This window comes from Pristiophorus japonicus, chromosome 3 (assembly GCF_044704955.1).
Source record: "Pristiophorus japonicus isolate sPriJap1 chromosome 3, sPriJap1.hap1, whole genome shotgun sequence".
Classification (NCBI taxonomy): Eukaryota; Metazoa; Chordata; class Chondrichthyes; family Pristiophoridae; genus Pristiophorus; species Pristiophorus japonicus.
In genome coordinates this window covers 189,715,816-189,731,916 of record NC_091979.1, presented here as the reverse complement: position 1 = coordinate 189,731,916, position 16,101 = coordinate 189,715,816, and the positions used below count along the sequence as shown (strand labels likewise).

The window sequence follows — 16,101 nt, the reverse complement described above, 5'->3', positions numbered from 1 at the left end:
CTTGAATAAGGAGTCAGACTAGATACTGCAAGCTCAAAGTAAGTGTGACTGTAGTCCTTTGTTACAAATCTCAGAGTGCCTCTCCAGCCTGTGAGGCCTCCTTATATACAGGTGTTCCCAAAGGATTGTGGGATCCCTTGGGACTCTAGGGGATAAGCCCCCTGGTGGTTAGACATGGTAATTACATGTTTACATACATAACAACACGCCCCCGCAAAGTCAATAGTGTAACTATTTACAATGTGAGTCGATCTGGGGCCTTCCTTTCCCTGGTTGACTGTATCGGTGCAAATGCTGGTGTTGGTGAGTCATTTGTTGGGCCTTCGCTGGGCTGCTGCACAGCTGGCCTTGCTGAACTGCTGGGGGTGGTGAATCTTGCTGGGCTGCTGCGGGTGATGGGTTCTGCTTCGTGGTCAACCACTGAGTTGGGTGCCACTTGTGTGTGTGTTGGAGGGTCGAAAAAGGTAGAGTCTATTGTGAGTTGTTCTGGATAGTCCGTAAATCTGAGTTTGGTTTGGTCCAAGTGTTTTCTGCAGGTGAGTCCATTTGCGAGTTTGACCACAAACACCCAACTCCCCTCTTTGGCCAAACAGTGCCAGCAATCCACTTGGGACATGTCCACAGTTCAACACAGATACAGGATCATTTATTTCAATTTCGCGTGACACATTTGCACGATTATGATGTGTATTCTGTTGAAGCCGCCTGTTCTCTACCTGTTCGTGTAGATCAGGGTGGACTAATGAGAGCCTTGTCTTAAGTGCCCTTTTCATGAGCAGTTCAGCGGGAGGGAGCCCGGTGAGCGAGTGGGGTCTTGTGCGATAACTAAGCAGGACTCAGGATAAGCGAGTCTGCAGTGAGCCTTCAGTTACCCTTTTCAAGCTCTGCTTGATTGTTCTGCCTGACCATTGGACGCTGGCTTAAACGGGGCAGACATGACATGTTTGACCCCACTGCGGGTCATGAATTCCTTGAATTCAGCACTGGTAAAGCACAGCCCATTGTCACTTACAAGGACATCAGGCAGGCTGTGCATGGCAAATTTGGCCCATAGGCTTTCAATGGTGGCAGCGGACGTGCTTGCCAACATTATCACACATTCAATCCATTGGAGTAGGCATCTACAACCACTGAAAACATTTTTCCCAAGAATGGGGCTGCATAGTTGACATGAAGCCGAGACCACGGTTTGGAGGGCCAAGACCATAAACTTAGTGGCGCCTCCCTGGGTGCATTGCTTAACTGGGAACATGTATTACATTTCTGCACACAGGACTCTAAGTCTGCATCGATACTGAGCTATCACACCGTGGGATCTGACTATCGCTTTCATCATTACAATGTCTGGGTGGGTACTGTGGAAATCACTAATAAAAGTGTCCCTGCCCTTTTTTGGCACAACTACCTGATTACCCCATAGTAGGCAGTCTGCCTGTATAGACATTTCATCCTTGCGCCGCTGGTACGTCTTTATTTCTTCCTGCATCTCTAACGGGACATGAGACCAACTCCCGTGGAGCATACCGTTTTTTACTAAGGACCGTGAGGGGTCCTGGCTCGTCCAGGTTCTAATCTGTCAGGTGGTAACAGGTGATTGCTCACTCTCGAATGCTTCCATTATCATAACTACATCTGCAAGCTGTGCCATCTCCACCCCGGTGGTGGGCAGTGGTGGCCTACTGAGAGCATCGGCACAGTTTTCTGTGCCTGCCCCTCACGGTCCTTAGTAAAAAACTGTGTGCTCCACGGGACTTTTATGCGGACAACATGAGCGCCCATCTCTGGATGCTGGCCGATACATTCATATTTATCCCCTTATTTTCAGAAAAGAGGGATATAAATGGCTTATGGTTGGTTTCCAATTCAAATTTGAGCCCGAACAAATATTGATGCATTTTCTTTACCCTGTAAACACACGCTAACATTTCTTTTTTGATCATACTGTAGGCCCTCTCGGCCTTAAACAGCCTTCTGGATACATAAGCAACCGGTTGCAATTTCCCAAATTCATTAGCTTATTACAATACACACCCGACCACGTACAACACATCACATGCTAGTACCAAACGTTTACATGGATCATACAACACAAGCAATTTGTTTGAACATAACAGCTTCCGAGCTTTCTCAAAGGCCTTTTCTTGGCTTTTACCCCGTACCCATTCATCTCCTTTACGCAGTAAAGAGTGCAGGGGTTCTAACAATGTGCTAAGACCTGGGAAGAAATTACCAAAATAGTTCAGGACTCCTAGAAACGACCGCAGCTCCATCACGTTCTGTGGTCGTGGTGCGTTTTTGATTGCCTTTGTCTTTGAATCGGTGGGCCTGATGCCGTCCACCGCGATTTTTCTCCCCAGGAACTCCACTTCAGGCACCAGGAAAATGCACTTTGAGCATTTTAGCCTGAGCCCCATATGATTAAGCCGACTAAGAACCTCCTCCAGGTTCTGCAGATGCTTGACGGTGTCCCGACCTGTAACCAAGATGTCGTCGTGGAAGACCACGGTGCGCGGGACCGACTTCAGCAAGCTTTCCATGTTCCTCTGGAATATCGTCGCGGCGAATCGAATCCCAAACGGGCATCTGTTGTAAATGAAATGACCTTTGTGCGTGTTGATGCAAGTGAGGCCTTTCGAAGATTCCTTCAGCTCCTGCGTCATGTAGGCCGAGGTCAAATCCAGCTTCATGAACGTTTTCCCTCCTGCCAGCGTCGCAAATAGGTCCTGCAGTGAGAAACGATTGATAGTTATTTTGTAATCACCACAGGTTCTGACGGTGCCATCTCCCTTGAGGTCTGGAACAATCGGAATGGCCCACTCATTGAATTCGATCGGCGAAATGATGCCCTCTCGTTGCAGCCGGTCCAGCTCGATATCCACCCTCTCTCTCATCATGTAAAGTACCGCTCTCGCCTTGTGATGGATGGGTCGCGCTCTCGGAATCAAATGGATCTGCGCTTTTGCTCCTTGGAACTTCCCGATGCCTGGTTCGAACAGTGAGGGGAACTTACTTAGGACCTGGGCACATGAGGTGTCATCGACGGATAAAAGCACTCGGACGTCGTCCCAGTTCCAGCGTATCTTTCCCAGCCAGCTCCTGCCGAACAACTTGGGGCTATCTCCCGGTACCACCCAGAGTGGTAAATCATGCACTGCTCCATCATAGGAGACCTTTACGGTAGCACTGCCAATTACGGGAATCAGTTCCTTTGTGTAGGTTCTAAGTTTGGTATGAATGGGAGTCAGGACTGGCCTTGAAGCCTTGTTGCACCACAGCTTATCGAAAGTCTTTTTACTCATTATGGACTGGCTTGCGCCCGTGTCCAGCTCCATGAACACTGGGAGTCCATTTAATTCAACCTTCAGCATTATTGGGAGGCACTTTGTGGGTAAATGTGTGCACCCCATATACCTCTGCCTCCTCGGTATGAGGCTCTGGTTCGTCCACCGTGGATCTGTCCTCCTCTGCAACATGGTGGTTTTCAGGATTAGCAGGGTTTGCAGCTTGCCTGCACATACGTTGGAGGTGGCCCATTGTTCCACAGCCCATGCAAACGTATCCTTTGAAGCGGCATGAATGGAATCAATGATCACCGCTCCAGCGCCAACAAGGTGTTATCTGCCTTGTATTCACCACCCTTGATGGCGGACTCTGAGTCATTTGTGGACGTGCAGCTGCAGGCGTGTAAGTCCTGCCATGTACATTTCGATTTGAAAACAATGTTACTTTGTTCACAGTACTTGTAGCAGCACTTGTGTGCTGAGAGATTTGTTTGATATTGTCACTGGTGGCGATGAACGCCTGGGCTATCGCTATGGCTTTACTCAAGGTTGGGGTCTCTACAGTCAAAAGTTTGCGAGGTATTACTTCATGGCCAATTCCAAGTATGAAGAAGTCCCTGAGCATATGCTCCAAGTGTCCTTCAAATTCGCAATGTCCTGCAAGGCGCCTTAGCTCGGCGACGTAGCTCGCCACTTCCTGGCCTTCAGACCACTTGTACGTGTAGAATCGATACCTCGCCATCAGAATGCTTTCCTTCGGGTTTAGATGTTCCTGGACCAGTGTGCACAACTCATCATACGACTTGTCTGTGGGTTTTGCTGGAGCAAGCAGGTTTTTCATGAGGCCATACGTTGGTGCTCCGCAAATGGTGAGGAGGCTCGCCCTTCATTTGGCAGCGTTCCCTTCTCCTTCCAGCTCGTTGGCCACGAAGTATTGGTCAAGTCGCTCCACAAAGGTTTCCCAATCATCTCCCTCTGAAAATTTCTCCAGGATGCCCACAGTTCTCTGCATTGTTGCGTTGGGGTTCGTCATCTGTATCTTGTCGCCAGTTGTTATGTCTTGAATTAGGAGTTAGACTGGATACTACAAGCTCAAAGTAAGTGTGACCATAATCCTTTATTAAAGAGGAAATTAACACAATAGTAAGGAAGGACATCAGCTTGGAGGATGTGGAACCTGTATAGGTGGAGCTGCAGAATACGAAAGGGCAGAAAACGCTAGTAGAAACATAGAAACATAGAAAATAGGTACAGGAGTAGGCCATTTGGCCCTTCGAGCTTGCACCGCCATTCAATAAGATCATGGCTGATCATTCCCTCAGTACCCCTTTCCTGCTTTCTCTCCATATCCCTTGATCCCCTTAGCCGTAAGGGCCATACCTAACTCCCCCTTGAATATATCCAATGAACTGGCATCACCAACTCTCTGCGGCAGGGAATTCCACAGGTTAACAACTCTCTGAGTGAAGAAGTTTCTCCTCATCTCAGTCCTAAATGGCCTATCCCTTATCCTAAGACTATGTCCATTGGTCATTGGTTCTGGACTTCTCCAACATCGGGAATATTCTTCCCGCATCTAACCTGTCCAGTCCCGTCAGAATCTTATACGTTTCTATGAGATCCCCTCTCATCCTTCTAAACTCCAGTGAATAAAGACCCAGTTGATCCAGACTCTCCTAATATGACAGTCCAGCCATCCCTGCAATTAGTCTGGTGAACCTTCGCTGCATTCCCTTAATAGCAAGAACGTCCTTCCTCAGATTAGGGGACCAAAACTGAACACAATATTCAAGGTGAGGCCTCACTAAGGCCCTGTACAACTGCAGTAAGACCTCCCTGCTTCTATACTCAAATCCTCTAGCTATGAAGGCCAACATACCATTTGCCTTCTTCACCGCCTGCTGTACCTGCATGCCAACCTTCAATGACTGATGAACCATGACACCCAGGTTTTGTTGCACCTCCCCTTTTCCTAATCTGTCGCCATTCAGATAATATTCTGCCTTCGTGTTTTTGCCCCCAAAATGGATAACCTCAGATTTATCCACATTATACCGCATCTGCCATGCATTTGCCCACTCACCTAACCTGTCCAAGTCACCCTGCAGCCTCTTAGCGACCCTCTCACAGCTCACACCGCCACCCAGTTTAGTGTCATCTGCAAACTTGGAGATATTACACTCAATTCCTTCATCTAAATCGTTAATGTATATTGTAAATAGCTGGGGTCCTAGCACTGAGCCGTGCGGCACTCCACTAGTCACTGCCTGTCATTCTGAAAAGGACCCGTTGATCCCGACTCTCTGCTTCCTGTCTGCCAACCAGTTCTCTATCCACGTCAGTACATTACCCCCAATATCATGTGCTTTGATTTTGCACACCAATCTCTTGTGTGGGAACTTGTCAAAAGCCTTTTGAAAGTCCAAATACACCACATCCACTGGTTCTCCCTTGTCCACTCTACTAGTTCCATCCTCAAAAAAATTCCAGAAGATTCGCCAAGCATGATTTCCCTTTCATAAATCCATGCTGACTTGGTCCGATCCTGTCACAGCTTTCCAAATGGGCTGCTATTTCATCCTTAATAATTGATTCCAACATTTTCCCCACTACTGATGTCAGGCTAACTGGTCTATAATTACCCATTTTCTCTCTCCCTCCTTTTTAAAAAAGTGGTGTTACATTAGCTACCCTCCAGTCCATAGGAACTGATCCAGAGTGGATAGACTGTTGGAAAATGATCACCAATGCATCTACTATTTCTAGGGCTACTTCCTTAAGTACTCTGGGATGCAGACTATCAGGACTCGGGGATTTATCGGCCTTCAATCCCATCAATTTCCCGAAGATAATTTCCAGCATAATAAGGATATCCTTCAGTTCCTCCTTCTCATTAGACCCACTGTCCCCTAGTACATTTGGAAGGTTATTTGTGTCTTCTTTCGTGAAGACAGAACCAAAGTATTGGTTCAATTGGTCTGCCATTTCTTTGTTCCCCATTATAAATTCACCTGAATCCGACTGCAAAGGACCTATGTTTGTCTTCACAAATCTTTTTCTCTTCACATATTTATAGAAGCTTTTGCAGTCAGTTTTTATGTTCCCTGCAAGCTTCCTCTCGTACTCTATTTTCCCCCTCTTAATTAAACCCTTAGTCTTCCTCTGTTGGATTCTAAATTTCTCCCAGTCCTCAGGTTTGTTACTTTTTCTAGCCAATTTATATGCCTCTTCCTTGGTTTGCCACGATTGAGCCACCTTCCCCATTTTATTTTTACTCCAGACAGGGATGTACAATAGCTGAAGTTCATCCATGTGATCTTTAAATGTTTGCCATTGCCTATCCACCGTCAACCCTTTAAGTATCATTCGCCAGTCTATTCTAGCCAATTCACGCCTCATTCTGTCGAAGTTACCTTTCCTTAAGTTCAGGACCCTAGTTTCCGAATTAACTGTGTCACTCTCCATCTTAATAAAGAATTCTGCCATATTATGGTCACTCTTCCCCAAGGGGCCTCGCACAACAAGATTGCTAATTAGTCCCTTCTCATTACACATCACCCAGTCTAGGATGGCTAGCCCTCTAGCTGGTTCCTCGACATATTGGTCTAGAAAACCATCCTTAATACACTCCAGGAAATCCTCCTCCACCGCATTGCTACCAGTTTGGTTAGCCTAATCAATATGTAGATTAAAGTCGCTCATAATAACTGCTGTACCTTTATTGCACACATCCCTTATTTCTCGTTTGATGCTGTCCCCAACCTCACTACTGCTGTTTGGTGGTCTGTACACAACTCCCACTAGCGTTTTCTGCCCTTTGGTATTCTGCAGCTCCACCCATACCGATTCCACATCATCCAGGCTAATGTCCCTCCTTTCCCCTTTAACCAGCAACGCCACCCCATCTCCTTTTCCTCTCTGCCTATCCTTCCTAAATGTGAATACCCCTGGATGTTGAGTTCCCAGCCTTGCTCACCCTGGAGCCATGTCTCCGTGATGCCAATTACATCATATCCGTTAACTGCTGTCTGCGCAGTTAATTCCGAATACTCCTCTCATTGAGGCACAGAGCCTTCAGGCTTGTCTTTTTAACACACTTTGCCCCTTTAGAATTTTGCTGTAACGTGGCCATTTTTGTTTTTTGCCTTGGGTTTCTCTGCCCTCCACTTTTACTATTCTCCTTTCTTTCTTTTGCTTCTGCATCCATTTTATTTCCCTCGTGGGAGTTGTGTACAGACCACCAAACAGTAGTAGTAAGTTTGGGGACAGCATCAAACAAGAAATTAGGGATGCATGCAATAAAGGTACAGCAATTATCATGGGCTTCTTTAATCTACATATTGATTGGGCTAGCCAAACTTGTAGCAATACGGTGGAGGAGGATTTCCTGGAGTGTATTAAGGATGGTTTTCTAGACCAATATGTCGAGGAACCAATGAGAGGGTTGGCCATTCTAGACTGGGTGTTGTGTAATGAGAAAGGACTAATTAGCAATCCTGTTGTGCAAAGCCCCTTGGGGAAGAGTGACCATAATATGGTAGAATTCTTTATTAAGATGGAGAGTGACACAGTTAATTCAGAGACTAGGGCCCTGAACTTAAGGAAAGGTAACTGCGATGGTATGAGACGTGAATTGGCTAGAATAGACTGGAGAATGATATTTAAAGTGTGGACAGTGGATAGGCAATGGCATTTAAAAACATTTAAAGATCACATGGATGAACTTCAACAATTGTACATCCCTGTCTGGAGTAAAAATAAAAAGGTGAAGGTGGCCCAACCGTGGCTTACAAGGGAAATTAAGGATAGTGTTAAATCCAAGGAAGAGGCATATAAATTGGCCAGAAAAAGTAGCAAACCTGAGGACTGGAAGAATTTTATAATTCAGCAGAGGAAGACAAAGGGTTTAATTAGGAGGAAGAAAATAGAGTATGAGAGGAAACTTGCTGGGAACATAAAAACTGACTGCAAAAGCTTCTATAGATATGTGAAGAGAAAAAGATTGGTCTCTTGCAATCAGATTCAGGTGAATTTATAATGGGAACAAAGAAATGGCGGACCAGTTAAAGAAATACTTTGGTTCTGTCTTCGCGAAGGAAGACACAAATAACCTTCCGGAAATACTCGGGGACCGAGGGTCTCGTGAGAAGAAGGAACTGAAGGAAATCCTTTAAACGGGAAATTGTGTTAGGGAAATTGATGGGATTGAAGGCCGATAAATCCCCAGGGCCTGATAGTCTGCATCCCAGAGTACTTAGAATGTGGCCCTAGAAATAGTGGATGCATTGGTGATCATTTTCCAACAGTCTATCGACTCTGGATCAGTTGCTATGGACTGGAGGGTTGCTAATGTAACACCACTTTTTAAGAAAGAAGGAAGAGAGAAAATGGGTAATTGTAGGCCGGTTAGCCTGACATCGGTAGTGAGGAAAATGTTGGAATCAATTATTAAAGATGAAATAGCAGTGCATTTCGAAAGCAGTGATAGGATCAGTCCAAGTCAGCATTGATTTATGAAAGGGAAATCATGCTTGACAAATCTTCTAGAATTTTTTGAGGATGTAACTAGTAGAGTGGACAAGGGAGAACCAGTGAATGTGGTGTATTTGGACTTTCAAAAGGCTTTTGACAAGTTCCCACACAAGAGATTGGTGTGCAAAGTTAAAGCAGATAGTATTGGGGGTAATGAATTGACATGGATAGAGAACTGGTTGGCAGACAGGAAGCAGAGAGTCGTGATAAGCGGGTCCTTTTCAGAATGGCAGGCAGTGACTAGTGGGGTGCCGCAGGGCTCAGTGCTGGGAACCCAGTTATTTACAATATACATCAATGATTTAGATGAAGTAGTTGAGTGTAATATCTCCAAGTTTGCAGATGACTCTAAGTTGGGTGGCGGTGTGAGCTGCGAGGAGGATGCTAAGAGGCTGCAGGGTGACTTGGACAGGTTAGGTGAGTGGGCAAATGCATGGCAGATGCAGTATAATGTGGATAAACGTGAGGTTATCCACTTTGGTGGCAAAAACACAAAGGCGGAATATTATCTGAATGGCAGCAGATTAGGAAAAGGGGAGTTGCAACGAGACCTGGATGTCATGGTACATCAGTCATTGAAGGTTGGCATGCAGGTACAGCAGGTGGTGAAGAAGGCAAATGGTATGTTGGCCTTCATAGCTAGGGGATTTAAGTATAGGAGCAGGGAGGTCTTACTGCAGTTGTACAGGGCCTTGGTAAGGCCTCACCTGGAATATTGTGTTCTGTTTTGGTCTCCAAATCTGAGGAAGGACGTTCTTGTTATTGAGGGAGTGCAGCGAAGGTTCACCAGACTGATTCCCGGAATGGCAGGACTGGCATATGAGGAGAGACTGGATCGACTGGGCCTGTATTCACTGGAGTTTAGAAGGGTGAGAGGGGATCTCATAGAAACATATAAAATTCTGACGGGACTGGACAGGTTAGATGCAGGAAGAATGTTCCCAGTGTTGGGGAAGTCCAGAACCGGGGGACACAGGCTAAGGATAAGGGATAAGCCATTTAGGACTGAGATGAGGAGAAACTTCTTCACTCAGAGAGTTGTTAACCTGTGAAATCCTCTACAGCAGAGATTTTTGATGCCAGTTCATTGGATATATTCAAGAGGGAGTTAGATATGGTCCTTACGGCTAAAGGGATCTTGGGGTACAGAGAGAAAGCAGGAAAGGGGTACTGGGGTGAATGATCAGCATGATCTTATTGAATTGTGGTGCAGGCTTAAAGGGCTGAATGGCCTACTCCGGCACCTATTTTCTATGTTCCAATACAGATCTCTCCAGCCTGTGAGGCCTTCTTATATCAGGTGCTCCCAAGAGATTGTGGGATCCCTTGGGACTTCAGGGGATAAACCCTCTGCTGGTTAATCACGGTAATCACAGGTTTACATACATAACATGCAGCATAACTAAGACCGCTTATTACCACCTCTGTAACATGGCCTGTCTCTGCCCTTGTCTCAGCTCATTCGCTGCTGAAACCTTCATCCTTGTTTTTGTTACCTCTGGACTTGACTATTCCAATGCACTCCTGGCTGGCCTCCCACATTCTACCCTATGTAAACTTGAGGTCATCCAAAACTTGGCTGCCCGTGTCCTAACGCGCACTATGTCCCGTTCACCCATCACCCTTGTGCTCGCTGACCCACATAGGTTCCTGGTTAAGCAACACCTCGATATTAAAATTCTCTTCCTTGTTTTCAAAATCCCTCAACGGCCTCTCCCCTTCCTATCTCTGTAATCTCCTCCAGCCCCACAACCTCCCCAAGATATCTGTGTTCCTCTAATTCTGCTCTTCTAAGCACCCCAGATTATAATCGCTTAACCATTGGTGGCCGTGCCTTCTATTGCCTGGGCCCAAAGCTCTGGAATTCCCTGCCTAAACCACCGCCTCTCTCTCCTCCTTTAAGACGCTCCTTAAAACCTACCTCTTTGACTAAGCTTTTTGTCATCTACCCTAATTTCTCCTCAGTGTCAATTTTTTAATCTTATAATACTCCTGTGAAGTGCCTTGGGACAATTTAATATTTTAAAGGCACTATATAAATACAAGTTGTTGTTGTCCAACAATTACTGCGGTCTAGAGGAGTCCGTGTTCCACGTTTTTATGGAATGTGCGAGGTTGCAACCCCTATTCCATTATTTGAAGGGGCTGCTCCTCAAATTCTGATTGTACTTCAGTCCCACACTCCTGATCTTTGGGCGGAGTGGAGCAGGCAGGTCGGAAGGCCTCCTCGTAGGACTGCTCCTGGGCATGGCCAAGGGGGCCATCAGCCGGTCCAGGCAGCAGGCAGTTGAGGGGTCGTTAAGCCCGACTGCCTGCCTCTCTTCCGCGGTTACCTCCGGGCCAGGGTGTCCCTGGAGATGGGAGCATGCGGTGGCCACCGGTACGCTTGCGGCCTTCCGCGAAAGGTGGGCACCGGAGGGACTGGAGTGCATCATCACCCCCGGCAACCAAATTTTAATGTCTAAAGTTTAATTTGTTTAATTTGCCAGTTTTAGTGCCCCCCCCTTTTTAGCCAGGGGGCACTTGTATAATTTGTGTTTCAGTGCCCTCAAAAAAAAAATAAAGAAAAGCAAGTGGGCACTTGTTTGAAAATGTTTGGTGTCCCCCCCCTTAATCAGGGGGCACTTGATTTTCTGTTTTTCAACTAAAACATTTGCCATGTTAGTGTTATTCCAGAGGCACTGCACTTGCTGTAAATGGCTGTGAAGTACCAATGCAGAATTTGGATGTCCTTCATCTGTATTTTTCCCTGTATCCAGTCAGCTAAGGGATACTTTTATAAATGTACTTTTTTTGTTTCGATGAACCAAGCACCCAGAAAAAAGTCTTAGTACCTCTGATGTAGTCAGAATCACATCCTGGCAACAGCCAATTAGAAATCTTGTGCACTCAATACTAGGGTGATACCCTGGTGCTTTCAGCCACCCTCAAAGCCTCCCTGATAAAATGCAACATCCCCACCAACACCTGTGAGTCCCTGGCCAAAGACCGCCCTAAGTGGAAGAAGTGCATCCGAGAGAGCGCTGAGCACCTCGAATCTCGTCGCCGTGAGCATGCAGAAATCAAGTGCAGGCAGCGGAAAGAGTGTGCGGCAAACCAGTCCCACCCACCCCTTTCCTCAATGACTGTCTGTCCCAGCTCTGACAGGGACTGTGGTTCTCGTATTGGACTGTTCAGTCACCTAAGGACTCATTTTTTCGAGTGGAAGCAAGTCTTCCTCGATTCCGAGGGACTACCTATGATGATGATAATCACCCAATGAAAGGGAACTGGTTCCTCATCTGCTTGTGTCAATGTGCGACGACACGGACCGAGACACATCGTTACCTTGTCACGGTTGTCCAATCAATGAGTGGGACCAAACTTGATCCTGCCCAATGGGAAGCAGAGACGGGCAGCGTGTCCTGCCCAATGGGAAGCGGGGCCCCGGCGTGGCTTCGTCCAATGGAAGGCGGGTGCTGTTGTTGACGCTCACTCACAGCGATAAGATGGCGGAGCAGCGCGCTGTGCGAAAGCGGAGTGGGGACGCCGAGCCCGATAAACGAGGTGAGGCGAACCGGGCCACGAGCACCCAGACTGAGGTCACTTCTGTGTGAAAACCCGGGGCGGGGAGGCCGGCGGTGCGAGCGGAGGATGGAGCGAGAGCCGTTGGCGGCTCCAGATGCTGTGCGCGCGCCCACAGCTCGTCCCGGTGCAAAAATAATTATAATCATAACATATAGTCAACAGCGTAAAATGCAACTGTGGATGCAATGCAGGATGAGTAAACCGGTGCAATCATGCAGGTGCATGGAGTGCTGCGGAGGTGGCGATAAAACCCATCCCTTGTCTGCTGCCTTTTTGCAGCCGGCCAGCGTGATTTGCAGGTTAATATTCTTGTGGTCCTTACGGGAAGAAGGGGAAGTTTGAAGTGTGTGTGATTGTCGATTGCCCGAGGGAATGGGAGCCGGCAGCTGCTGAGGGGACGTGGATGAGCGGGCGGGCTGCGATCATCTCCCCAGCGCCTCTATTATTGATAAAGGAGAGTGACGCTGACTGATCGAGTCGGAGCGCTGGCGGGCTTAGTGGGAAACTGAGTGGGAACTGGACTCACCATCACTGCTCAGAGGACTCCAGCAGCTCCATGTTTCTCTTAGACCGCCGCCCCCCCGCGCCAGCCTTCATCAATCGGCCACAATAAATAAACTCGATTTTGCAAATACATTTTGCATTTGATTTTTTTGCCACGTAATTTTTTTCCCTGTGCTTCGCATTGCCTTCTGCTTTAAAAAAATGGACAAAATTGGTTTCGGGGATATGGCGATCATCACCAGTGGTCTGCCCAAAGCAGATTCTGGCACAGTGCTCCCTTCTGCAAACCACTCGTCTTTTTTTCTCTAATTCCCAATCCGACCTCATTCTTCAGGTGGTCAAGAAGCATCCTTCATTTCCTCCTTCAGTTTCCCCCTTGCACCGTCCTTCTCACACCCCAGCACATTCCCAATCCAATTTCTTTGCCTTTTTCTGATAATATCAAACATCTGGCAATATTGGTTTTGGATAAAAAGAAAAATAGAAAATTATAGATGTAATCAGCTGGTCAGTTAGCTTGTGAAAGGGAAAACGTTGACATTTCAGCTGGGACTCTTAATGTTATTGTCTTTCTCTCTTTCCCTGCCCTCCTTTACACATGTTTGGGTTATGATGGTAGTGGTCCTTGTTTCAGCTGTTACATGAGTATTTATAGTGTGTGTATATATGTATTGTTTTTTCCCCTTTCACCCCAACTATATGATGTATCTCTTTCAGTTGGTGCATCGTTTGGTGGGACCTATCCTGGGTTTCTTTTTCCTTGCATCAGGGAGGGGTGATAGTTGGTTTGGTAATCCCAGTCCTGCTCATTTTCCTCAGCACCTATGCCATTGTTCAGGGGAAGACTCCCGTATCACGCAAACTGATGCATGAACCTGCCCTGTTCCTCCACTTTTGGTACTCTAAATTGGACAGCATATAGGTTTTGGGAGGAGATCGGTTTCTGGCAAGAGGAGGAGCTTTCAAGGTGTACTGCTGTCTAGAAGATTTTCTGAGCCGTGTACTGAATTGTAAAGCATATATTGCACTTGAATTTTACTTTACTTATAATTATTAACATTACTAAGGGGATGTTGTACCTCTTTCTTAGAAGCATAGCAGATGTTGTGGGGGACTTGAGCCAGTTGGATCAGAGACAGTAACTGGTAAAAAGGGTGAGAACAGTGGCAGGCCAGCACAAAAGGAGAGAAAGAAATTTGAGCAGAAGAGCAAGTCTTTCATAACAGTCTGTTGCAGCATTATTAATGGTATTTGCAGTTGTATGTTTTTCTCTCCTCTAACTTTTGCTGGAAATGGGAGAGTTATGGGATTGGTGAGTTAGTGTAAGTACCTCTTGCCTTAAACACTTTATAAAAAAAATAAATAAATTTGAAATTCAGGTTTCTAAATTAGTTCACGAAAATCTGTGACTGGACTAACCAGAAAAACATGCTTATCTTGCCAAGCTCAGTGGCAGAACTGACTGCAAAATTAATGTAATTTACATCTCATTGAAACAGAGTGAACATGTTTTATGTTGTGTCTACTCATTTAAAAAAAAAAAAGCAGTTGTAACTTGTCAATCTTTTTTCTTGAATTTTCTGCCCTCCCTCAAAGGCTCATTTTTGGGTGCAGCTCCGCAGGTGCTGGCTCGTCTTTGGTACTTTTCCAAAGTGAGCATTATTCATTCCTGAGCTTTTACAGTGAGTATTACATACAGATCCCGTCCTTTCCCAGTGTCCACACATGCACTTTCAGTTTGAGATACCAAAAAGTAATCATGAACAGGAACCTCTAACTCAGTGGCACCAAGGACAATTGTAACACTCCTACAGCTGCCTTGGCTGATATCCATCTTGGTTTGTATGTGTCCAGATTTGGGATTCCAGACTGTGCCAACATGGGATGGGCACTTTGGTGTGATATTTGATAAAAATACCAGAGTTGAACAAAACTTGGCTCTTAAAGTGTTACATTCAAAGGCAGCAGGTCTGGCACGTATATATTAGATTTCAGATGGGGTTAAGGATGGGCATTGAACCAAGTTGCTGGAAAAATAGAGGATAGTTTGACATTCTAGTGATTGTTCACATTGACTGCGGTTCCGTCAACTCTTATTCTTTTGAATTTAGCAGGGTGATTGCCAGGTTATGTTGATGGATTCCACATGAAGGGTCTCCGTTTGACAAAAAGCTGACACTGTCGGTCTTTTAAAAATAAAAAAACATTGCGAAAGCTGGAGGCAGTCAGGCAGCAAAGGGATGTGAGAAGGATGGATTACAGAAGAGAGGAGTTAGAAAATTAGCTTTAGGTCATCAAGACGACCCACTTGAATGGGAGGAGCAGTACGTGTTTATTATTTTTACATCATGTAAATTACAAGTTGCATTGATGGACATAAGTGAATCTGATTCACCTGATGTCAAGTCTTATCTCACCAAGTGTTTGCTTGGTCTTTTGGAGAGATTAAAGAAATACACCAGCGAAAGACAAGTTTCCGGCCCAGATCACAAGGGGTTGCTGTTGCTATACCCCTGCGTTATGCTCGCAAACAAGTAGATTTAGGGCAGTGTGAGTCAATCCCCATAAGATGTTTAGACCACTTAAGGGAATGACTGACACCACTTAACCCAAGATGGCATCTATGGAAAACCAAAATTCATAACAATGTCTCAGCTATTTACTGAATACACTCATGAAAATATTAATGAGCCGACTGTTGCTATTTCCTTTCACCCTGGAATAGAACCACTCAAGCCAACATTGCAACAGCCTGCAGCCTGTCCGGTAGAACAGCGAATGTTTTGTTGAGACTGAAATTAAATAAATATTACCCATATAGTAGCAAATACAAATGTTTTTAGCTTATAACTGAGACTGAGAAATTAAATATCTAGAATATTTCACCTTTTAAGTTATGAATCTTCTAGAGTTTGCTATTTCTGACACGTCCTCCTTCCAAAAATAGACTTATCACTGCATGTGGTATTGAGATGCAAATATAATTTCTCTTCAAAAATCATTTTTACACCTAAAGCAGAAATCTAACCAGTTCTCAGTTTATTTAGCAACTACTCTGAGTGTATAAATGTTTTGGTATCTAGTATTTTTGTAATCACAGTCAGAATTTGAACAAATGGGTGTCATTTGCATGTTTTACAACTGTAGTCCTATTTCTAAATGCAGTTCAGAAGTTAAATCTTTGTCTGGAATCTGTTCTGTAAGGTGTAGCACAATA

At 45.6% G+C, this 16,101-nt stretch overlaps 1 protein-coding gene across 4 annotated transcripts in view; it reads left to right on the top strand.

The window, feature by feature from the left end:
* Positions 1 to 12,287: 12,287 nt before the first annotated feature.
* LOC139260041 (double-stranded RNA-specific editase 1-like) overlaps positions 12,288 to 16,101 on the top strand; it is a 407,611-nt gene continuing 403,797 nt past the window's right edge. For 3 of the 4 annotated variants that reach the window (XM_070876120.1, XM_070876117.1, XM_070876121.1), the window contains exon 1: positions 12,288 to 12,359. In XM_070876120.1, the coding sequence (XP_070732221.1) occupies positions 12,302 to 12,359 (58 nt within the window). In that variant the 5' untranslated portion in view covers positions 12,288 to 12,301. The remainder of the gene's footprint in view (positions 12,360 to 16,101) is intronic. The other variant, XM_070876118.1, reaches the window with a different exon arrangement.